The following is a 25112-nucleotide window of genomic DNA, read 5'->3' on the forward strand; positions in this document are numbered from 1 at the left end:
ATTTCGTTGATCCTGAAACATTTCCAAAATCTTGTTTTTACTTGTGTCAGGTATGCTGCGGCATTTCTGTAGTTTTCAGTCCTTGAGTCCCTACAAGCCGACCCTTAGACAGCACTGTTTCTAAAATAGGTTGAGATGCTGTGTAAAATAAAACTACGACTTTTTTTTTCTTGAAAATGTATATACTTATTTTGAATTTCACACCAGTAGCACTGCAAGTGTTTGGAAACTGTGACTTTATTTTTTGCTTTCTAATGTTAAAATTGTTTATAATACTGTGTTTTCTGGGATATTTTCTTCAGCGTTAATAAAGTAAACATTTGCAAGTTACCCATGCCAGTGTTTGCAAAGCTGCCCTGAGGACACAAAGTGAAAGTGATATACATTTCTAACAAAAAATTTGAATTAAGCACTGTGTAACTGATCCTCAGATGATTGGATTATCTTTTTAAGAACATTTCACACAGCATCCAAACTGTGTGAGACAGCGTTGCATTACTGCTCAGTGTATATAAAACTCAAGAAGCAATATTTCTACACAACGAGTGAGCAACTTCACCACATTTGGACCATTGCAGACATGTAGTCAGGTAAAAACGTGGGAAATAAAGACATTAAACCCCTTAGTCTCTCTTCATCTGACAAAAGCAAAACTAACCTTTGTCCAAGACAAAGAAGGAAGGAAAATAATTATGCCTCAGGGGATTTCTGCAAGAGTGTTTTCACAGTGGTCAGCTCCCTCAAAGCATCCTTTTTTCTTTTTTTGTATTTACTACACCTGTGTTGGCTTTTGAAGTCTTTTGATTTTTTTTCTTCATGCCATATAAACAACCCTTTGACAACTTTTTTTTAACACTGTCTCATAAAGACATTGGCGTTTGACTTTACTTCCTGTGTTGACTAGAACAGATAAACTATCAATCCTGGCAATGCATTTGCTTTGTTTCACTGCAACAGAATTAAGTAAGATGTATGTTTGCTTTACATTATTGAGATCTTTGCTTTTAATTTGTGTAGCTTGAGTGGATTTGAAGTAAGAAACCAGGAAACGGATAATGGACGAGTGTAACACATGTACACGTAAAAATCTAGGCTTAAATTTGTTGACATTTAATTTTATGTTAGAGAGCAGCTTTTGGTTCATAACGTTTGCGCCACATAGCAAAGACTAAATATTGTCAGAAGTATGAAGTGAATCTTCAGATACCAGCAGTCCTTATAGAAGCTGTTGGTCGCCCTTTAAATTCTACTAAGTGTTGCAGTGAAAGATTGGTATGTGTTTACTACTGCTGGATCATCGTCATGTGGTTACTGTAGCCAACATCTCCGCTTAAAATAGTGACTTTGTGAGCCAGGGCACTGCTGTATCTTCTAAGCTGCAGATGCAGCTGACCAATGTAACATGTATTTGCCTCCACTCAAAAATCTGTTAAAACATCCGTCTCAAATAACAGGAAGGGAGTGCACTCAAAAATAAAGTTGTTTGTGGCAGCCTTGTTCGAGCCTACTTTAGAACTACGGGCACTGTGTAATTTCTGCATAGCTGCACTCTGAGTAACTATACGACAACTTAAACCACATTAAAGTTATTTGTCCCCAAGGTGATAATAAGTATTCGGACCACTAAGATGACTTCCCGATTCCAGCCAAATGATTCAAGAATTTTTGTAATCTTGACTTTTGCATCATTTGCTGTATGTCATCTTGGTTTAGGCCAGTTGTGGAGATGCTGTCATACTGTAGTTCATAGAAGCTCATAAAATGTGTTTAGTAGCTATTACTCAGTTTCACATAACATGCAGAAAATCTTCTACTTTACTTTCCCCTTTACTGACTTTTCTTTTTTTTGCATAGTTTCAGATCACCAAACAAATTAGAATATTAGACAAAGGTAACCAGAGTAAATACAAATACAGTTTTTAAATGATGATTTCACTCATTGAAGGAAAAATGTTGTCTAAACCTACCTGGCCCCATGTGCAGACATAATTGCCCCCTAAACTCAATAACTGTTTGTGCCACCCACCTTGCAATGAGTCTTTCACTCTCGGTGGATGAATTTTCACCCACTCTTCCAAGCAGAATTTTTGTTCCATTCAGCCAAACTGGAGGGTTTTCCATCATAAGAACGTGCCAAAGCATCTCAATCTGATTTAAATGTTTTCTTCTTTTTGAACCATTTAGAGGCAGACCTGCTGGTGTGTTTAAGGTCATTGTACTGCTACGTGACCTGAGTCCACCTTTTCAGGGCACAAGCTGATGGCTGGTCATTCCCCTTCAGGAGTTTCTGAGTTCGTGGTCCATCAATTATCAAGTTGTTCTGAAGCAGTAAAGCAGCCCCAGATCATGACACTATCACTACCATGTTTGACTGGTGATATGATGTTCTTTATATGATACGCTTTTTTTTTGTAACGGGACGTAAACCTTGCAAATTACTTTTTTTTTAATGTAAGCAGGTGGGTTTGGATAGTTTTGGCTTCTTATACCACTAAACATGCATATTTTATGTTTCCTGATTCAGGCGTTTGTATTAACCAATGAGGTCATGTGAAGTCAGTGGCAATAGCTTTGATAGCTTTAGAAGGCATAAAAAACAAAGGAAGCAATGAAATAGTTTGGAGAGAAGATATATATAAAGAACATTGTTTTGGCAGTGAAAGCAATTTAGTTTAAAAATAAAATGTCACTGATTGATTTATGAAATTTTCTTTATTTTAAGCCTGAGTGTTGTGTTTTTACTGCTGCTATGAATTTGTTGTTGTTGTTGTTGGTTCAAGAAATTACCATATTTGGGCAGGGAATGTTTTAGCTATTGCTAACCAGACTGGTTAGCAAATACAATAATATATCATATGATATAGTTTACCACCAGCAAGCCATATTATTGCTTAGATAATTCAACTGGAAAAACTTTAAAAGGCGCCATCAGTGCAAACACAGTAGAGAAATCCAGTTTAAATGAGCTTTAAGCCTTAACAAAATCCAGACAGGTGAGTTTTGATAACATTCACCCTCTTGCAGTTATCATGAAGAGGAAAACTGTCCATAGAAGTCTGTTCTGTTTGCAAATGTGTATTGTTGAAGGTAGACATTTTAACAAATGTCTTAACTTATGTGGTGATGCGACATTATGATCCTCAGTGAGAGGAAGAAGCAGCAATACATGTGTGTGAATGGGAGGGAGACAGGTGCTACAGGTGCAGGTAAAGCTACAAGGAGCAGAGGTAGTGAAGCAAGATGTGTTTAAATACCTGGGATTAACCATCCAAAGCAACAGACAGTGCACAAGATGAAGAAGAAGGTGCAGGAAGGGTGGAGTGGGTAGGATGATATGTGACAGAAGGATAGCAGCAGGAGTGAAAGGGAAAGGTTTACAAGATGGTAGATCTGCTATGTTTTATGGTTTGGAGCAGGTGGCACGGACAAAAAGACAGGAGGCGGAGCTGGAGGTGGCAGACAGATTTTCACTGGAAATAACCAGGATGGATTAGAAATGAGTTCCTCAGCTTAGATTGAGTATTTTGTAGACAAAGTTCTAGACGAGGTTGAAATGGTGTAGAGAAGGGTGGTGGACATACTGGACAAAGGATGTTGAAGATGGAGCTGCCAGGCAGGAGGAAAGAGGAAGACCAAAGAGAAGATTCATGGATGTAGTGAAGGAGGCAGGTGTGACAGAAGAGCATGCTAGGGAGAGGTGGAGGTGCAGGTGGAGGCATCCACTGCGGTAGAAGAAAAAACAAAAACTAAGTAACTACTGGCCATCTTAGCATGTTGTTAGAGCCTGGCTGATGTTGACGGGCCGATCACATGCATTTACATTTGTGTTTAGATATTGTTTGAAATGCATTCAAATTTGAAACGTGAGGTTTTTCGATTGTTTCTTCTTTTCCTCCTGGCTTCAACCCTATAGTTTACACTGCAAACTGTCTTCATCACATGTGACAGAGCTGAGAAAGCGGTGTTCACAGAAAGTTACTGACTAGTTTGTGCAACATTCAGTCATTCAGGTTCTCCTGGTCCCTTTTTATCATAACTCTTTCAGTGAAAACAACTTTGTTCTTTCACAGCACTAAATCAGTTGTTACAGATGGTACAGCATGTAGCACAGATGACAACATTGCTTGCATGGCCCATTTTCACATAGATGTATAAGAAATCAAATCCTCAGCACGGCTACAGTTACCTGAAGGTCTTCGCCTTTGTTCCACCAAGAAAACACAGCAGCTTACATTCTGAGCAGCTTCCCACCGAAAAACAAAGACAAGAAAACCTCAAGTTTTGTGTGTCAGGCATTCATGAACAGGTTCTCAAGGACTCAGATTTTCATAAATGCTTGCTCATAAGCTGTTGGTAATTTCATGCACCTGCACAAGCAGATCTCTGGAAGTAAGTCAGGAAGTTCTTCTTTTTGTGTTTAGGTGTGTTCATCTTTTGTAATAATAATAATAATCCTGTCAAGAAAATACAGTTTCCATGTGATCCACTTTCTATATCACGAAATCACAAGGAGATACAATTTATAGAAACAAAAAATTCTTGGTTTTCGTGGCCCCTAATGCACCAGATCTTAAAGATGATCAGTAATGATTTGAGATAATAGAGGTTTGTGTATTTTCTAGAACTTATTAAAGGGCTTTCTCTTTATTTATACTGTATTCTGTACCCTTGAATAAAATAAAATAGGGTGGGGCCTTCAACATCACTCTTAACAATGAATATGCTCATATTATGCTCAAGTTTTGAATCACATCCTCAGTATATTTGATCTGAACTTCATGACTGTTTTGCTAGTTGTGGTGTACCACAGTTTGTACCCTGCAGTCTTTGGTACAGATGATAAAAATCTTGTTTTAATAAAGGAGGGTCTCAAAATAAAACTGTTTCCTAAAGAAGCCCAGAGCACAGAAAATACCTGTGTTTGCAAAGCAACTTCTGGTCTGTAGAACACTGAAAGATTTTCTTAATGTCTGTGCCAACGATGGGCATGTGGTCAGAAGTGGAGGCCTGAACTGACCTGGAAAAATGAGATTTCTTGAAAGATGGATAGAGTTGTAAATGTCACTGTTACAGTTAAAACCCCCAAAAGAAGTTACAAAAATAAAAATCAATCGTCATGTATGTAATTTGCAGGAAAAATATGAATAACTGCCCTAAAAAACTGATTGGAGGGAAGCAAGATTAAACTATAACTCTAAGATGACTCGTGGTATGCAAGGATTTCTGTAAAGTGTAAAGCTGAGGTAATTACACAATAAGAAGCAATGTTACAGTATTATAGTGACTACTGCAGTAGTCAAGTCAAGCTGAAAGGTTTATTTATGCTGTATTAATAAGTAAAACTCTGAGTCTTATCTTAGACAAATTGAATATTTAAAAAAAGATTACATATAACAGATGAAGGTAGAGTGTGGTTTTGAAAACTGAAGCTATTGATGGGCGATTAGAATCAGAATCAGAATACTTTATTAATCCCGAAGGAAATTATGGGTAAATTAGATGTTTTTGTCTGTCCTACCTTAAAAGCTTACAAAAGCTTACAAAGATTACAAAAAGGTGCCTTTGGTCAGCCCACCACATATATTTTGGTAAATGTACATATCAATATCAATATTAATAACAATTTTACAACATAAAAATTATGAATATTTTTGCTACAATCAAATAGTCTAAAATGAATCCCATTGCTGTGCCTTGAACTGTCTTTAACCGGGGGCGTGGGGGTACTCCTGCAGTTAAGATGTCTGATTGTATATGGGTTTATGAGAAACTGTCCTCTGGCTTTCTTGCTATTTAACCTGAGAAAACTTTCTGTTCACCCATTCGCTAGTTTAAAAATTAATGTATATGTTTTGTTTGTAAATCATAGTCCCCATTAGAGTGAAAATGGACGATAAAGCAGGGTATGCTTTTTGTTTCTCAGTCAGATCCGCCCCTCACTCATTGCATCCAGTTTGCAAACACCAAGATGTTGGTAACCTAAATGTGGACCTCAAGTTTTCACAGCTGGACCTTGCTTTCCAGTGATGTCACAATGTCTTCATCAACTATATTCGATACAGATGTTGCATAAACGATGATGCTGCAATTTAAAATATAAAAAGCACTGGTCATTATGGATGTGGAATCTTGAATTTCTTAGTTACTGCTGAAGCAAACTGTCATAAACTGAGGATTTTTTCAGGTTTAAGACATGCAGATTTACACCTTGTTTGCACCGAGACTTAAAGAATATTAGATGTTTTAAAGTAGAAGTAAAGTAGGAAGGCTTAAAGAAATGTTGTTTTCCTTCTATACATGGACGGTTGCGTCAGCCAACCAGGTTTAGCGTAGAATTTGCACAATAAAAGATTATCTCTACTTAAATAGGATTAAAGTGGCCACAAAGTTAATGACACCATCGCTCTTTTAGACTGTGATTTGCAAACTTGCTAGTGGACAAACAGCTTTGTTGCACTACTCTCACATATATTTTGGGCTAAACTTGTATTCTTCTTCCCACTGGTAATTTAAAAGCCAGTGGAATGTGGAAAATGATTGTAGGAGTGGAGGGGAGGGAAAAGATATGCCTCGCATGGTCACTTTGGTGTCTGAAATCCGTAGCTGAGATGGCGTTTGACTGATTTGTGTTGCGACCACATGTGCCAGACCCGCCCGCTATTCTCAACCCGTAATTCCTCTCTGAATTCAGGCATGCGACTAATTTACTGTAGGGCCAGGATTTTTTTCTCCTCTCGGGAGTAGAAACTTTACCCTGTTTCTGTTACAGGGCACTGCACCGAGCGCTGTAAGTGATGCCACCTGTCAGGCTGACAGCTTACTCTCCATATGGGGAAGGCCTTTATCAGCTGCAGTTGTGGGGAACAGGAAAATGTATGCCACCTGCCAAATATTTCAAACCTTTTTCTCTTCTTTAGCAGGCTGCAGAGTAATTCTAAAACTTTACTGTCTTTCTGTCTATTAATTTAACAGTGACGTTTTGGCCATCATGAAGTAGCAGCAGCAGTAAAAGCCTTTTCTTTAAACTTAACTCCTTCCTGATACATCGAGGTGCATAGCAGATGATTCACTGATGTTGATCTTGCAAAAGAACGCGGCTTGTTCATAATAGGCCTGCATTTACTGCTCATACACGCTCCCTTCTTAGTTCCAGATTAGAAACTAAACTGATATATTGGGTTTTCTACAGTGTTTTCATTGAGTTGTGTCTACAGTTGTGTCTACTCCACTCAGAGTGGCTCCAGTCGATATGAACTGATGCAGTCAGAGGAAAAACTGCAGAGCTGCACCGTGGGCCCAACTGAGGAGGTTTTAATAGAATTTCTAAAACATCAATTGCAAAAAGCAGGATAGCATTTTCTGATTTCGAGTGCCCTGTAATTTGAAGTGTGTGGGTTCAAGCCACTTATTTTGTGGTGATGGCTTTACTGGCGGGTTCTCCAAAAAGACAGAGGCCAATGCAGCCAAGGGTTGAGCTAGCTGCCTTGCCTTTCCTTGCTGACTGACTGAGCCGCTTCCTCTTTGGTATTTGCCCATAGTTGTTCTGCCCGTACGGCTAACCTCAGTGGGTGTAGCTGTCCACTGTTGGGTGTTTAGAAAGCTCAACAGCAGGACACCTGTTTCTGGATTTATTTACTTCATTTCTTGCGCAAACAGTCATGTAATCTGTTTATGGATGCATTTGAAGAGCAAATAAAGTAAACACGTTTTTGTTTTTGTTTTTTGTTTTTTCAGAAATGACGTCTAAACCAGAATTAGATATCCTGTATTTTAACATCCACCTAGAATCTCATCCATGTCCAGGAAAATATATCCAAACATACTGTGCATTATAAAAAATTTATTCTGGACCTTAGGTCGCATGACTTCAAAACACTGTATTCTGTCTTTTGTGCACTTTTGGACATTTTTATGGTCTTTAGCAACAAAAGCATGTGTGCATACACTCTGTGACGATCTAAAACTCTTTTAGCTCGGTGCTTTTCATACAATCATTTAAAAAATATTTGTACCATTTTGTGTGGCCTGACCAGCCTTTGTGCAGTGCCTTAAGTGAATACAGATATAACATTAAACCACAGTGTAGAGCTTGAAGTCCTTTTGAACAGTTCACTTGTGCATTTTTGCATCCGGTGCCAAGACATCTGTCTAGAGACACACCCTGTAATTATAAGTGAGAGAAAAAAAGAAATGTCTTTTGATTATTTCCAATCCTTATTGCATACATATACTACAGCGTCTGTTAAGGCAATTACATCTTTTATCTGTAAATTAAAGATTTTATTTTTCTATAAGGTAAGATAAGCCAATAACATGATAAGACGAAAATGGCGAGGTGTAGAATAGAAGTTGTTCCCATTAAAGCTGCTGAGCAGAAGTTACCAGCTTTATTTATTTATTATTTTTGTAGTTATAGACCTGTTTTAAAATTCCACTCGGCTGTGGGTTAATGCAGCAACATTCACTGGAAAGGGTGGCTGCAGTATATCAGTGGTTGAGGGTTGTGATGAAAGGGTATGCTAAAGACTGCTTCAACAGATTATGGCTAGCAATGCACAAACAGTTCACAACCCTCTGCTCTTGTACCTGCTCTTGTAAGACGCAAACTCTAACACATTTTAATCATTGCATATATTAGATGTCTCTGTGTTGTGGTATTTTTGTAGCTTGTTACCTAAAGTCTCTTCAAAATAGCTCTGATACACACTGAATTCAGCTGCTGGCTCGTAGAATGAATTCATAGCAATTTAAACCATGTAAGTATTTTTTGTGGTCTCAGTAGTTTAATCATAGGTGATGACTTCAACCCCAACCTCTGTGCTGTTCTTCCAAACCCTTGCAATTGTGACAAAAGATAATAATCATTCTGAGGGATGCACATCAAATCTATTTGCAGTTTTTACAAAAAAAACCCAAACCAAAACATGCTTTCTGCCTGCCTTCAACATTAGGTTAGCATTAGAATTCAGTGCTAGGGTTTGGGTCATTACTGAGGTCAATTATTCTTTACCAGAAGTGATTCGTCTGCAGGGAATACATGAAAGAAAAATCACAATTTGATTAAAAAAGGCTGCTGTGAGCCACAATAACAAGATAGAATAGAATAGAATAGACCTTTATTGTCATTGTACATGCATGTGCAACGAAATTGTAGGTACTCCACAACAACTGCTCTGGAATAAAATATAAGTAGTAAACAGCAGGAAGAATAGCAAACAGGAAAATGTATACAATCAAGAGGGATATATCCAAAACAACACAAATATATATATATAAATAAATAAGAGAAAGGCACACATTGGAGAACAAAATACTTGCAAAGTACTCAGAGGTAATGCAAAGAAAAGACTTGGTCTGAAGGAGGCTGTGTGTGATTCGCCTGAGTGATGAAGGTTACTCACACCATGGCTCAGATTGGTGAGGTGGGTGGGCAGGGGTGGGGTTTGGGATGGGGGTTGTGTTTGTTAACAGCCCAAATGGCCCAGGGGAAAAGGGTGTTTGTGAGTCTGGAGGTGTGGGACCTGATTGACCTGAGGCGCTGACCAGAAGGCAGCGGGTCAAACAGGTGGTGGGCGGGGTGCAAGGGGTCACCTGTGATGGCCCTGGTTTTCCTGAGACATTAGGATCTGGCGATGGTCTCCAGGGGTGGCAGAGGGAAGCCAGTGATTTTTTTTGGGCGGTGTTAATTACCCTCTAAGGCTTTCCTGTTTTCATTAGTGGCCCCTGCGTGCCAAACACCCAGGCAGGAGGAGAGCACGCTCTCCATTCAGCAGCAGTAGAAGGCCAGCAGCAGCTTCTGGTCCAGGTTATTCTTCCGCAGGACACTGAGGAAGTGCAGCTGCTGCTGGGCCTTCTTTATCAGGGCGATGGTGTTGTGGGCCCAAGTGAGATCAGCGGAGATGTGGATGCCCAGAAACCTGAAGTTTGACTCAGATTCCACCCGCTCTCCACTTATAATAAGAGGATAGAGGACCGGTTTGTGCCTCCTGGGGTAAAAATACACAATGACTCATACTTTCTCCTGTGTTTGCATGTTTTGTATATGTGTTTTTCGTTCTCCTCACTGTCCTTGTGTCTGTCTACTGTTTTGCAACAAAATATATATTAGTATAATGTTTTTACTTAAACTCTTAAACCTAAAAAGAGAGGGGGGGGGGTTCTCTATTCAGGTTTCTGCTCCACAGCCCAGCAGCATGAGTTACAGAGGATGGATGAGTGGATGAATGGATGGATGGCATTATTATCAGGCCAGTTCAGATTTGGTGAAGCCTTTTCAGAAGCAAAGCTGTTTGGAACGATTAGCATGTCATGCACATAGCCTGGTTGCTAAGATTATTGAGTAAGTTGTTAGCGTTGCTCTCTTTTTTTTTTTTAAGTCACTGCCATTAGTGCCGGCTAATGTAGGTTACTGACTGCTTTGACCTGGTTCATTGCCTACACTCTTCAAGTAAGTGAACGCGGGCTCTGGATCACATGTCCTACAGGATGTGTAATTCGGGTAGATCCCCACAGATGCAACACACCTCACCACATATGGTTTCTGCCATTGCATCTATTACACAAGCAGCCTGTGTGAAGTCACTTCCAAGTCAAATAAGCAATGAGCCCCCCCCCCCTTTTCCTACTCCTGAACCCCTCCTTAAACCCTCTGACAAACACACATATGTTTCTCAAGAAAGGGGACAAGGGTAAAGCCAAAAAAAGGGCTCTCACCTCAAAACATTCCTGCAGGCCATGTTTTCCTTACCCCAACAAATTTACACAGTTGTTAGTGATGGCCCGGGATTCCTCCTAAAGCGTAGCCTACCAATAATAAACAGTATGGCAGCTGACACCGCAAGACACCTGCACGGCTCCCTGACACTGCAGGATTGTTCCCAGGGACTGGGGGCATGTGGGTGTGGGCTGAAGGATGGGGGAAGTGGGGGCCATGAGGGCCTTCAGACAGGTTGGTTGTGTGTGTGTGTGTGTGTGTGTGTGTGTGTGTGTGTGTGTGTGTGTGTGTGTTTGGGATGGGGGAGAGGGGTTGGTGAAGGTGGTAGTAAACAATCAGTTCTCTACACAGGTTTACTGATATGATTTTATTTATGTGAGATTGTGTACAACGTGCAAAAGATAATACATTTTGCTGTTTCACTATTTGAGACCATTACATTACAGCCTATTTTATTACTCTGTTTCTTATTTTTAGTGGAACACTTGTTTTTTCAATATGAATTCTTTGCTTTACCTATGTATTCTCTTATTACCTAACACAACAAGTAAAATACATCAGAGCCAGCCCTACACACAGGGAATTACAGTCCAGTCGCTAGATTTAAAACCGTTCAGATCCACTGAATGCCGAGTTGATTAATTAATGTCTTTTATCCTGTCTTCCTTCTCTCTCCCCAACCGGTCGCAGCAGATAGCCCCGCCCCTCCCTGAGCCTGGTTCTGTCGGAGGTTTCTTCCTGTTAAAAGGGAGTTTTTCCTTCTCACTGTCGACAAAGTGCTTGCTCAAAGGGGTTCATATGATTGTTGAGTTTTTCTCTGTATGTATTATTTTAGGGTCTACCTTACAATATAAAACACCTTGAGGCGACTGTTGTTTTGATTTGGTGCTGTATTAATAAAATTGAATTGAAGTGAATTAATGTGCTTCGTCTTGTTTTATTTTGCGTTTTCTCAGATGTCACTCATTGACTGACCAAAAGCAATGTTGACTTAAAATTTAAATAAGGAATCATTAGATTAAAGGATATGTGGTACTTCAAAAGATAATAACACTCACCAGCCATTTCAACTATATTTATATATAGTATATTCAAATATTTTAATCAATGCAGTTTTTATAGCAGCAGTTCACAGAAACACTTGTTTTAAGGTGCTTCATATTGCAAGGTAAAACTCTATAACCCCAACAATCGCTCCTTTGACCACGTGCTTGGTGACCCTCTGGACAGGAAAATACCCATTTAAGAGGAAGAGACCTCCATCAGAACCAGGATCAAACCGGTTCTGGGTTGAAGTAAAAGAAAAGCGTTAAAAGGTTATAAGTAACAAATGGGGCAAAACACAAACTATTGGAAATGAAACTTTTCTTCTCCAGCTGGGCACTTCTACTACTCATGTTCCGATTACTGGACAACTCTCTCGATCTCCTGATCTATGGTTGCCTCTATCTATCCTACAGACATATTTAAGTGGCTTCTAAAATCGAAGCTTCAATTTCCTTGTTGCCACTTAGCTCTATTCAGCTCTAATTTGGCATTTTTCTTTCTTTCTGTGTCGTACCCACTACACAGGCAAACATCTACAGTCACACACACATTCAGATGTCTCATGCTCCTCTACAGGATTTCAAGTGGTCTGGCCATTGTGTCCCCACCTGTAGAACATTGTCAAAGCACAAAGGAAGACCTCCTGTCAGCTTCTGTTTGATGTGATTTGATTTTGTATAGCCCTCTCAAACTGTACGTCCATGGGGCTTTGAAAGAAAGGCCAACAGCATGTGGAGTCATTTACATGTGTGTGTCAAGGAGGTATTGAGTTCCTCTCAATTTGTCACAAACCTCAAAAATCCTGCTTAATAACAAACATGCTTACTTTTGTATGGAAGTGCTTTTATTTGGACTTTTTTAAGGTTGTATAGTCAAAAGAACTTGTAGATGGTTTGTTGTGTTTCGTGGCCACAGGTAATACTTCACTTGCGTACAAAAAAAAAAAAAAAAAAGAGTTTCAAACTGAATATTGAGTATCACAAAAGGCTGGAATCTCTACCTGAGACTAGTTCAGCGCTCAGCTGCTCAAGCATTAAATAGACTGATGTTTGCCATAAAGTGGGGCCCCTTACTCGCCGCCCTGTGAGGTCACAGCACCTGTTCTTGGTAATTGCTGGCAGGTGATGTAAGGCCTCCACTTGTTTTCCATGGTGTAAGGTGGAGGTCCCCCTGCTCCCTCCTACAAGGTGGCTGGAAACTCATGTTGCTTGTTTGGAGCAAATAATAGAGTCTGACTCGTTTGTTCTGCTTTCCCTGCGACCTGTGAGTGAAATGACTCTTTACCCACCTAATTCTAGTTCCAGAAATATGCAGTGGCTTGTTTTTGATGGATGGACCATATTGATTTGATATAATTTTCAGTTCTAATTTTCCAGAAACTTATGTCAAAGACTATTTTCTCAAGAAGTTATACTACAAAAAAATAAACTTTTACAGAAAGAGAAATGCTAAGTAAGCAAAACATTTAAAATACTGTTGCATTTGTTGGTAATTCTAAAATTTTAGTCACATTTTAGTGTAACTACTAGAGTCTTGAAATACAGTTACTCAACTCAACACAATGCGTATTGTTAATATCATGATATAACCTTGTTGCAGTTACGTCCACTCAGATTGACAAGACCTGAACACATCTAAGAGCTGAAGGCTGTATAAAAATGAGACGTTTTAAGTGTTACAGTGTGAAACTGAGGACACTGAAAATTGTGGACTATTTTTTTTTGTTTGCACCCCAAAGACAAGCTAAACTGTTATTGTTTTAATCAGAATTTCTGACCATCTTTGTCTTTGCTGGGTCCACCTGATGATGTCTTTTCAAGGCTGGCTGCAGGAGGACAGAAGCCAGTAGATAGGGTATATGGCTCAGTCCTCCAGCCAGCTGTGAACCTGATAGCATCTGTTTTAAACGTTTGAGAGGTGGAGAGAAAGCAGCCCTCTTTTCGTCTGAGCTCTGGAGTGCTAGTTATCTCATGCCTTTTTAGTAAAGGGATCCGCAGATGGCCCGTGTCCTGATAGCTATACAAATGTGATATCACTAGCTGAGGTATTCCACAAGGATCCTCTTACTGTGTTACTGTAGGCCGAGAAGTGGGACTCATTCATGCTCAGAGTAAACAAAACAAGTCGGCCACAAAAAGACTTCTCCTATCTCAAGACGAGGCAGAAAAGACAGAAAGAAAAGCTGCTTTCTTGTCTTTGTGATGGCAGACAAAACAACCTCTTCACACCTGAGTGTGTCTCCTGTTCAGTTCTTTCCACGCATTGTCATCCTGTGTTATCGAAACCATCGAATCGACATGAAAAGATCATTTCATGTTCAGCTGTCGCCTGAGGGGGTTTGGACAACTTGGCTTCCATTTGCTTTGTCTGATTCCAGTGACGGAACCATTCGTCATCATCTTTTTTCTCAGGTTGTGTCTAGTTTGAACTAATTTCAAAGACATGATGAGCAGTCATGAAGCTGTCCTTAGAAGTATGTGTTTTGCTGGCAGTGAAGAATCCAAACCTGTTCATGGTGTTTTAATCAGATCGTGTTTGAGTTAAGGTGGCCCAAGTGTCGCCTGCACATCCTGTGTTATGGTGAATGGCCTGTATTTACTACTCCCTAAGGACCCCAAAGCGCTTTACACATGCAGTCATCCACCCATTCACGCACACATTCACACACTGGTGATGGCAGCTACATTGTAGCCACAGCCACCCTGGGGCGCACTGACAGAGGCGATATTTCATATTCTAAGCTAAACAGGCATTCAGCTTATATTTTGCTCCCAGTTTTGGTGGTCTCTGTCAAGGCCTGCACTGTTTTGTTACATAAATAAATGTAATGTACTGGCAACCCTGCTGTTAGAAGTCTACTGTAAAGGGTGATTGCCTGTGTGCCTGATAGGACCCCTCTTGAGTTGTTGATTTATGCCTGTCTGGTAGGTTTTCAATTGTTTCAGACCAAGTCCAAAGACTTTAAACATCAAGGCATGGGTCTGTCATTTTCATGTAATTTTACTAGACTGACTTGGTCTGAAATCACAACTTTGCTTCAAAGAGCTTACAATATGCACAACACATGACACCCTGTGTCCTTAAACCCTGAAATCTGGATAAGGAAAAAAAAGCGAAACCTCAAGTGGAACAATGAGAGAGGGTTCCCTCTACGGGATAGGTTTTTTCTGACTTGACTCTCCCTCCCTTTCCACCAAAGAGTCCTTATAATGACACACAACATCAAGTTTTAACTAAGCACTTCATTTTTTATGTCATTTAAAAGTACATTCTTCCCCCAGCTGTAGGTGTTTTGGAACGGAACTCAGACTTTAGTTACTGTAAGTGGAAGGACTCAGACCGTGTCCCACGCTAGTATCTGAGCAGGATATTTTGTAGACATCCCACTTCTGCAAGCGAGGCCTATTGAAGTATAACATAAGTTGGACTCATTGCTGATTTGAACCTGATTCAAAGTAAAACACGACCCTTTATATTTCAAAGTGGGAGGATTTGTAACAGATCCCTTCTATCTTTCCACAAGTGACTTTTTCCTCACTGGCTGTTACTCAGGAGAGGTTTGATGGTCATGATTATTTACACAGAGGGTTTCCTTCTTTTTCTCTCTTTTTACAGTCGGTCATTTTCATAAGGGATCATAATACTCTTGGACAGGAAGTATCTGGCTATATAGACTACACCCACAGACTCAAGACCCAAGATTTTGAACCATATTTCAGTGGAAAGAAGAGGCTCATGCCAGCACGCTCAGATTTATGGTAAGTCTCCTTCCATTGTAACATGTCCACATTGGTTTAAGAAGCCTTTACTCAGGTGGGATTTGACAAAATTTGAAGTGTAAGGAAATCATATTATCCAAGAATAAAAATTCACATTGTCGTGAGACACCAATATAGGTTTGGAAGGAGCTCTTTAAAAAGCACAGTATGGTTGATACATACAGAGCAAGCTGCTGTGAGCTGAAAATGTAGAATAAATAAATAATAATAAAGTAGAGCTGCCAAAGTGCAGAACTTCTCTGGCTGACGCAGACGTGACTGAAGTCTCGATTTAAACAGACTGAGATCATGAGATTATTTTTAATGTATAGCTGATGACTGTAAAACAAACTGAAGACAATCCAGTTTCTTCAGTGTGACAGCGTTTTAGATTGCTCTTTAGTTCGTGGGGGGCCTGGACACAGTTCCTTTAAACAGGTTCCTTTTAGGTCTTCCTCTTTGTTTGTAATTCTGTTTTCCACTGTGCCAAATCTCCCGGAAGAATTTGTTGGAGAAGGCAAAGATAGAGTGACAAAAACAGAGGAATGGAGAAGCATCACATTAAAGTTAGGGTCCTTGAATTTAATTCAAAACCAGCTGTCAGTACTGTGGCATCTCTGTAAGGTTTAAGTAAGGTTTCATTAAGGGTGAAGGGATGGGAACATTTCACTAACCCACAGTGACTTTCTGTGCTTTTATTTATCAGTCACCAAAGTTAGACTAACACATTTTCAGTCATACATGTGTACTGTACGTTTGACAATTCGAGGGTCAGCACCGGTCACACAATCCCAGAACAAGCCATCAATGAACTGCTGACCTTACAGGTGTAAGCTAAAATCTCCACTCTACTATTCAGCAAGGCAGGTGACATCTTTATAATTCCTGGTCTATCAGGATAGCTGTTTACACAGAGAGCTGTCAGCAGATTACCAGAGCCAAAACCATTCCCACATTCCACATATTCATGCAGACTAACACCTTACCAACATTTCAGATACGTGCGAGAAATCCCAAAAGGACAGACACAACTGGAGAAGGGTGAGAATGAGAGTGTAATACGTGGTTTTATTCAGAGTTCAGCCAAACGGCACACAGCCTGTTTGACCTCGGTGACAGAACAAGGTCTATAACATCCTAATGTAGATAGCTTTTCACGCTGAAATTCTGCTTTGTTTTTCATGCTGTGAATCTCATTTTTCTACTTTCAACATTTTTATAAACAACTTTCCGTCTTCATGTGTGAACCCCACCAACAAGGCTGCATCACTGAGGACAACATATTATAATCATGACGTTTTTGTCTTTTTAATGTGGTTACAAAGAAATACTGAGTATATTAATAAAAAGTTTGGAATTTGTAAACAGCATCTGTAGTTTGTTGGAACCAAAAACTGCTTCATAAGCACATTGTCCAACAACAATATTCAAAATGCTAAATGGCAGTCTTAGAGAAAACTGCTATTGTTCCAGCAGTCAGAAGACAAGAATGACAGTTGGGGTTTTATTTTTGGAAGTGGTTTCCCCTTCCTTTTGAAACCAAAGTGTCAGACATGTGAAGCTTTGTTGTTTTATTTATCCATTTCTCACCACGTGTTCCGACACACAACCCCGCTTGTGGCCTTGAACTCGACCTCCTCTCTGGTGAGTAGAAGCCCTAACAAGCTCTAGGTGTGAGTCATTGGGTGAGCATGCCTGGAGGTAAAACCTACTCTCTAATGATGCTTTTAAGACACCCCTCACCACCCCGCCCCACCACCATCGACCCGCACCCCCATCTGACTTGCCGCTCCCTCTCTCCGACTCATTTTTCAGTCACTAAAACTTCATCAGATTTACACGTCTCCTTGTCTTTATTTAACTTCTCTAAACTTGCCTTCCATGCTTCGCTACCGCTCCCCTTTTCTCCCCTCATATGTCATCTTCCACCCCCCCCTTTTTTTTTTTCATCTCTGTCGGGAACAATAACACCCAGTGTGGTTGCCGCTAAGAGGGAGCAGATGCTGGAGCTGCTGCCCACTCAGTGCACTAAACCTCCCACCGCAGGACTCTGAATCCTGTCCCTCCTCCTCCTCCATAGCCACAAAGAACACAGGGCAGCGACACCAGCGCCAGCTCTGGCCTCCACCTCCCATCTCCAGCAAGGAAGGGTGGATAGGTTCACGTACGCAGCCTTATGGGGGTGTAGCAGTAGCAGTACTGTCCTCTTGGACTAAAGTATGAAGATTTAAAGATATAAAATACTAGAGAAAAAAACATTATCGTTGAAAACCAAATGTGTTAAATGTACAGTTTATCTGTTCCACAAGTTTGATGTGGAAAATATTTCTAACTTTCCAACTTTGTGTAACAGGTGCCTGTGCTGTTTGGAAAAAAAGAAAGAAAAGGATATTCAAGACTAAATACATACGACTTCCCCTCTGAGTAATAATAATAAAGGAGAAGAGTTGTCGTCTCTTATATCTTACTACAACCTTTAGTTCCTATTTAAAATCACATCTGGTTACACAGGCACAATCATTTCACAGTTTAATTTCTTACATGTGAGTTGCAAAAATGGGAAGTGCTCAGTCATGTGACCGATAGAGCTGTGAATGTATTTGTACATAAACAACGAGCCATCCTTCTGAATATTTCCATGGATTCTATAAGAGCAGCAACAATATTCAGCTAAATGCTGGATGTGATTTATTTTAGCACGCACACTCGGCAGGTGGGTCATATAAATATAATTTGTAAGGACACACGTTCTGAGCCTCTGACCTCCAGAGGAAACCTGGTTAAAGTATGTCAAGGACGGGATTTTCCCAATTGCTTCAGAAGAAATTTAACATCTAGAAACTAGTAAACAAGACACAATCTCATAACCAGAAACACAATATTTGCTCTTCTGCTCTACTTACTGTCACCTCAGGGGAAACTGTGGCGTAAGCCTTTAAGTAAATAAAAGCAAAACCTGACACTAATACTGCAAATGGAGGGTGAAAAAAGTGTGTTTTTAGGTTAAATTTGTGAGCTTCCAACATAGACACGCACTGAAGTTCTGACCCTGATCTAATTAACCCACAGAGCTGCAGCTCTGTGCACCCACCTTCCTGCCACTCCAGATGTGCCTACAGCATCTCTGATGTCTATTTAATGTTCACCAGCTAAGTGACCATCTGTTTATGCACTCTAGCTGTTCCCTTCCTCCCTCTCTTTATCTCTCCCTCTCTTCAGGCCCTGTGTTTAGCCAAGAGTTTTAAGAGGCTGAGCAGCTCACTATATGGGAATCCTAATTGATTTACTGGTTTTTCTGCTTTACATTGTTTATGTTTTGTTCTACTTGAAATCATGCCTCTTCCTGAAAACAAAACTTCTTTCATCTGAAGTATAAAACATCTTTACTCTTCAACAAGTCGTTCAAACGCAAACATTTTAAATTGCTGAATAATATAAATATCTCCTGCCTGCACTGCACGCCTTTGCCAACAGACTGAAACAATGAATCTAAAGGATCAGCTCGACTGAAACATATAGCGCATGCCTCTTCTGGAGCCAAAACCATGTTGCCGCCACGCTCGGCCTCTGCAGTGCACCTGTGTGTCTGGCTTCATTTTCTGCTGTGAAAATATTTGCACTGCTGTCCCATTTTATTAAGTTTTAATACAAAAGAGAAACTGTTCCAGCTCTGAAGGTGATTTAGCGGCTCCGTCTCAAGCGTTGTGCCTGGGCTTTGTGGGGGTCGGTGGGACGTTTTATCAAAGCCAGCATGGTAAATATTTGCGGGAAGATTTCATGTCATCTTTGCTGATCTTCACATATGGCACACACATACCCTTTTGGCAGGGTTAAATCCAATCAGATTCTTCCCAGTGCTTATGGGTATAGATTGTTTTTGAGGGTTCCAATGTCAGTACCATCGTCAGTCTCTTACCATCTTTCTATCTCATGTGCGTGTAAAATGACAGCGACGACTCTTTAAATACCATAAGAACAAAGGCATTGTGTGTTTCACCCCCTACCGCTGCCCATCAGTATGCTCTTACTCAATGGCTACATGTCAGTTGACATGTAATGCATGTAATACACACAAACAGTTTCACCTTTTCTAAGTTACAAAAATCTTTGCAGTTCAATAATTGGAATAACAGAAGTAAAATACATTTATCAGCTCTACAGTGGCTTGCAAAAGTATTCGGCCCCCTTGAGCTTTCCCACATTTTGTCACATTATAGCCACAAACATGAATCAATTTTATTGGAATTCCACGTGAAAGACCAACACAAAGTGGTGCACACGTGAGAAGTGGAACGAAAATCATTCATGATTCCAAACATTTTTTACAAATAAATAACTGAAAAGTGGGGTGTGCGTAATTATTCAGCCCCCTGAGTCAATACTTTGTTGAACCACCTTTTGCTGCAATTATAGCTGCCAGTCTTTTAGGGTCTGTCTCTACCAGCTTTGCACATCTAGAGACTAAAATCCTTGCTCATTCTTCTTTGCAAAACAGCTCCAGCTCAGTCAGATTAGATGGACAGCGTTTGTGAACAGCAGTTTTCAGATCTTGCCACAGTTTCTCGATTGGATTTAGATCTGGACTTTGACTGGGCCATTCTAACACATGGATATGTGTGGACAGATTCCCCCACCTGAGCTGTAGATCTCTGCAGCTCGTCCAGAGTCACCATGGGCCTCTTGGCTGCATTTCTGATCAGCGCTCTCCTTGTTCAGCCTGTGAGTTTAGGTGGACGGCCTTGTCTTGGTAGGTTTACACTTGTGCCATACTCCTTCCATTTCTGAATGATTGCTTAAACAGTGCTCCGTGGGATGTTCAAGGCTTGGGAAATCTTTTTGTAGCCTAAGCCTGCTTTAAATTTCTCAATAACTTTATCCCTGACCTGTCTGGTGTGTTCTTTGGACTTCATGGTGTTGTTGCTCCCAATATTCTCTTAGACAACCTCTGAGGCCGTCACAGGGCAGTTGTGGAGCTGTTTTGCAAAGAAGAATGGGCAAGAATTTCAGTCTGTAGATATGCAAAGCTGGTAGAGACATACCCTAAAAGACTGGCAGCTGTAATTGCAGCAAAAGGTGGTTCAAGTATTGACTCAGGGGGCTGACTAATTACGCACACCCCATTTTTCAGTTATTTATTTGTAAAAAATGTTTGGAATCATGTATGATTTTTGTTCCACTTCTCACGTGTGCACCACTTTGTGTTGGTCTTTCACGTGGAATTCCAATAAAATTGATTCATGTTTGTGGCTGTAATGTGACAAAATGTGGAAAAGTTTAAGGGGGCCAAATACTTTTGCAAGCCACTGTATATACAAAACCCTTTTGTAAAAACCATAGACTGTATGTAAAAGATGAACTGGACCACATTTTGCGGACATGAAGTGCCATTACTGCATTTTTTTCTAATGGTCTTAAGTGGGCAACTCCTCGCATTGCAGAAAAAACTTCAATTATGTAGAAGTCCATCAGAAAATGGCCATACTGCTCACTTGATGCGTGGCCTCAGTGAACATTTCTCTAATGAATTTATGGTCTAAATGATTTTTAATCATCAATTTTGATGTTCATTTTGTAAATTGTGTTCCCATTTAGATAAAAAAGATAATGATGGTAGCACGGTACGCTATCATTTAGCACAGTCAGATCCATGTGTTGGGTTTCAAAAAAACAAAATCCAAAAGGTTTAAGTCAAGGCTTTAAAACAATACATACAAAGCAGTGTTGATGTCATGGACACCAAGTTAACCTTTTCTGTACAGTCAGTGGTAAACGCTTTTTAGTCAAACTGATACACCAGAAGTGTGTTTTACAGCTCGTCTTCTAATAAAAAAACAAACAAACACCAGAACAACACGATGTTCACCTGAGTACTCAATTCTAACAGCACATTATACAGCTATGTTTTATAATTTAATATAAACATAATAAATTCTTAGATGAAACCAAAAATAATGATCGAGTGTGTAGGCGGACAGTTAGTTATGTGTCTGCTAAAAGAGCTGTCAGCTGGACATGGTCATAGACATGATTTGCTGTTGAACTAGGCCCGTGACACTCCCAATAGGTTTAACAGTAATTTCGGCACATTACACTACTCCTTTCAACATTGAAAAGGCCTTTGTGATTTACACTGGAAACATTAACTTCTGAAACACTTGCTAGACTATTTATTCTGCAGCCGCTAAAGAAAAGAATAGCTGAACGAATACACATGCTGAGTACTTGCACTTTATGATATATATCATCCAGCTCCTCTGAGCCCTGTAATGAGACTGTTGACATTACACTGGAAAATGACTGCCTGGAGATAACAATAGAGCTAAGCAGGGTAACTATGGAAAGTGAAAGGACACACTGCACGTGTCAAACAGCCATTGTAAATGCATAGGCAACCAGGAACCGGTGCTGAGAGCAGCGTCATTGTTTCCACCAAATCCAGGTTCTCACACTTTTACTGGTCCATGTGTCTGGGTGTGGTGCCATCCAGCAGCTGGAGCTTTGTGACCAAATGTGCACCGACCATGCAGTTAGTTGCCCTAGTGAGAGTTCATATAGGACAGCGAGGGAGGTGGGTCCAATAAACGTATGAACAAAATTCTCGGCATTGCTTCAAAAAAAATTTTCTTTTACTCTTTCCGTCTTTTTCTTGTTCAGTGTTAAAATATCTCACATCTGTCCCAGTAAGCGGTTCACCATGGAATAAAAGTGGTTGACCAAAAAATGTTAATTGTTGTATGGCATTTTGGTATAAATAGTCACTGAAACACTGTCAGGCCCAATTTACAAAGAGAAGAAGGATGCATGTGCCTGAAAGCAAATCTTGGACAATGTAATTTTCTTCTGAGTCTTAAAGGAAAAACCTCAATTTGTATTTCATAATTGGGTCATTGCAGCAATCTATTCTGAACATGCTTTATTCAGCTCTGTTGGCAACTTGGAAAAAAATGCCAGACCTCTCATACCTTATAATTTTATGCATCAGTGTATTTCCCCACACAGTTTGGACTGTTCGGAGGCGTCCAGATTATGTGTTTTCTGGAGAGGGAGATTACTTTGACAGCTGGTAGGGAATGGCTGACAGATAGCTGAAACATCAGATGCTGTTCATTGTCACATTTTCTGACAGCTATTCTGTAATAGTAGTACCAAAATATAGCAATGTGTAGCTCTTTATATTGTTAATTTCTAACAAAATAAATAAAGAAAATCTTTTTTTCCTGCTACATTATCATTAAAAATGGTAAATGGCCTGTATTTGTATAGCGCTTTTACTAGTCCCTAAGGGGGACTGGTTACACATCCAGTCATCCACCCATTCATTCACACACTGGTGATGGCAGCTACATTGTAGCCACAGCCACCCTGGGGCGCACTGACAGAGGCGAGGCTGCCGGACACTGGCGCCACCGGGCCCTCTGACCACCACCAGTAAGCAACGGGTGAAGTGTCTCGCCCAAGGACACAACGACCAAGCAACCTTCCAATTACAAGGCAAACTCCCAACTCTTGAGCCACAATCGCCCCCCATCATTAGAAGTCTTAACCTATTAAGGTCACTGACCCCGACACTAACACTATCTAACCCTAGGCAATCACAATATGTCATTTTTGTTTTGGTAAAAGTCTCTCCCAAGTCTTGGCAGTCAGGTAACCAATAAAATAATCATTTTACCTGAGACCGAGATGTTAAGCCACAGTAACACAAAATTAGGACTGGGATTTGGGTTATCGCCTATAAAAACTTAGACCTCAGAGTGTTGTCTGTTTTGGTTCTTAGTCATCCAGGTCATGGTAGTTTTAAGCACTTGAGTTGAAGGCAGCTGGGCTTCCTTTTTTGGTTTTTGAAAACATTTCACCTCACTCCAAAAGCTTCTTCAGCACTAAAAGGTGATGGGGCATCTCAGGTATTTAACCTCTAGTGGGGCTGGTATCTTGAAAGTGTTCTGAGCATCACTGATCCATCCTGTCTTCATGTGAGTTGTTAAAGTTAACATGAATCATGACTCCAAAGTAAAAGCCCTAAAAACAAGTCCACTTGTCTTTCTCCAAAGTTAAATTAATAAACTATTCTGACCATCTGCACATCTGCATATGCAATTTAACCAATAGCTTCAAGTGTAGGCTGAGAGAAAACATCAACTTCTGTGTAAAACTCTAATTTGTGTCAAGGATCATCACCATTAATGAGTTTTGCACAGTGACTTTATCCCCCAAGAGGGAGTTCTACCCATGTATGGCCTGAGGACATTCATCATGAACCACCTGCAGTACACCACCTGTCTTCACACACCTGCTCATGTCGCACTGAGAAGGCAGAAATTTTCAGTGTAGATTTTTGCTTTTTATAGGAAGATTTGCAGAACTATTCAATCATACCTCGTGTAGGTCAATGACCAATCATCATAGTGAATCTTTTACCAATGTTTCAAGCATTTTATCTGTTATTTAAACTATGTTTTATTTTTATTGTTTATGTCACATTTCTTTTTAATTTAACAGAATCATTTTAACCATCCGTGTGTATCGTACGCCCTTTGTTTTCTGTCTTGGTCTAAAGGCAGAAGCTTTCCTCGGTAGCTGGAGCAGGGTCTTTATCACAATGCTAAATACTAGACCAAGCCTCCAGGGTCTGACATTGGAGATCAACTGTCTGTTGGAATATGACAAATATCCAATCCAGGAAAATATGTTACCAGGATACGAGCAGTAAAGTCACTTTTGTTGTTGGCTGGAATACCTGGTCCTTTTCATAGCTATTCAGAAACTGACCATTCTGCAGAAATATGTATTTACATTTCCCAAAATTGCATAGTGGGGGTCTGTGGGTTTTGGAAAAACCACATGGTTGGATTTTATATTGCTTGTACTATATGTTTGCTTGTAATTTGTAGCAAGCATGCTTTATATGTTGCAGGGAGAAAATATTTTTATGGCTCAAATGCAAATAGTTTTTTGTGAGCAGTTTTATGTTCCACTAGAGATTAGCTCTTAAACAGGTTCTGGAGAAAACATCCTCACGTCAGCCAAACTGCCAGGATATTTCAAAGATCATAGGGGGGCCTACAGTGTAAATGCAAACATTTTGAGATGTATTTTACCTAATGTGGGTCATTAATACTTTATATCTACTGTTAATCATGCACTGCTCTAGTAATGCATCACAGCCAGAGAAATATAGCCTGCAGAATGCTGGCAGTCCTTCATTATGTTACTATCCCATGTTAACAGCTTGCTGCTGCAATATCAGCCTGTTCAACTCCCCATCATAATATAACTCGTCTCAGATTTATACTCAGACTTCTCCCTGAGCTCCATCTTTGTAGTTGGACCACGATCTGCTGTTGGGGACCAGCCAAGGCTCAGTAAAGCAACCTTTGGGTACTCGGTGTGACATGGAGTTGTGTTGCTAATTATGCCAATTGTTAATGATAAAAACCACTAAAAACTAGTGCTGTTTGAAGATTTTGAAAACTTGTTGATGCAGTTTGTTTTCTGGGATTCTGGGATTATTTGCTTGTTTAGAATTTTAAATTTTTTTTAAAAATGTGCTGGGTCATTTTTGTAAGCAAGCTAGCTAATAGCCAGATGAAGGC

The 25112-nt window shown here is 40.1% G+C and overlaps 1 protein-coding gene across 4 annotated transcripts in view; it reads left to right on the top strand.

Annotated features, from left to right (window-relative positions):
* Nucleotides 1-25112, top strand: part of cfap299 (cilia and flagella associated protein 299) — a 93783-nt gene that overhangs the window by 47793 nt on the left and 20878 nt on the right. For all 4 annotated transcript variants that reach the window (XR_015131922.1, XM_086315466.1, XM_086315467.1 and 1 more), the window contains exon 4: nt 15377-15519. Coding sequence is in view for 3 of the 4 variants with exons in the window: in XM_086315466.1 (XP_086171592.1) it covers nt 15377-15519 (143 nt within the window). In the remaining variant the exon portion in view is untranslated. The remainder of the gene's footprint in view (nt 1-15376; nt 15520-25112) is intronic.

Source organism: Aulonocara sp. 'chitande type north' Nkhata Bay, linkage group LG12, assembly GCF_057382095.1.
Source record: "Aulonocara sp. 'chitande type north' Nkhata Bay isolate Kocher_YH1m ecotype deep benthic linkage group LG12, A_spYH_male_GT1.1, whole genome shotgun sequence".
Taxonomy (NCBI): domain Eukaryota; kingdom Metazoa; phylum Chordata; class Actinopteri; order Cichliformes; family Cichlidae; genus Aulonocara; species Aulonocara sp. 'chitande type north' Nkhata Bay.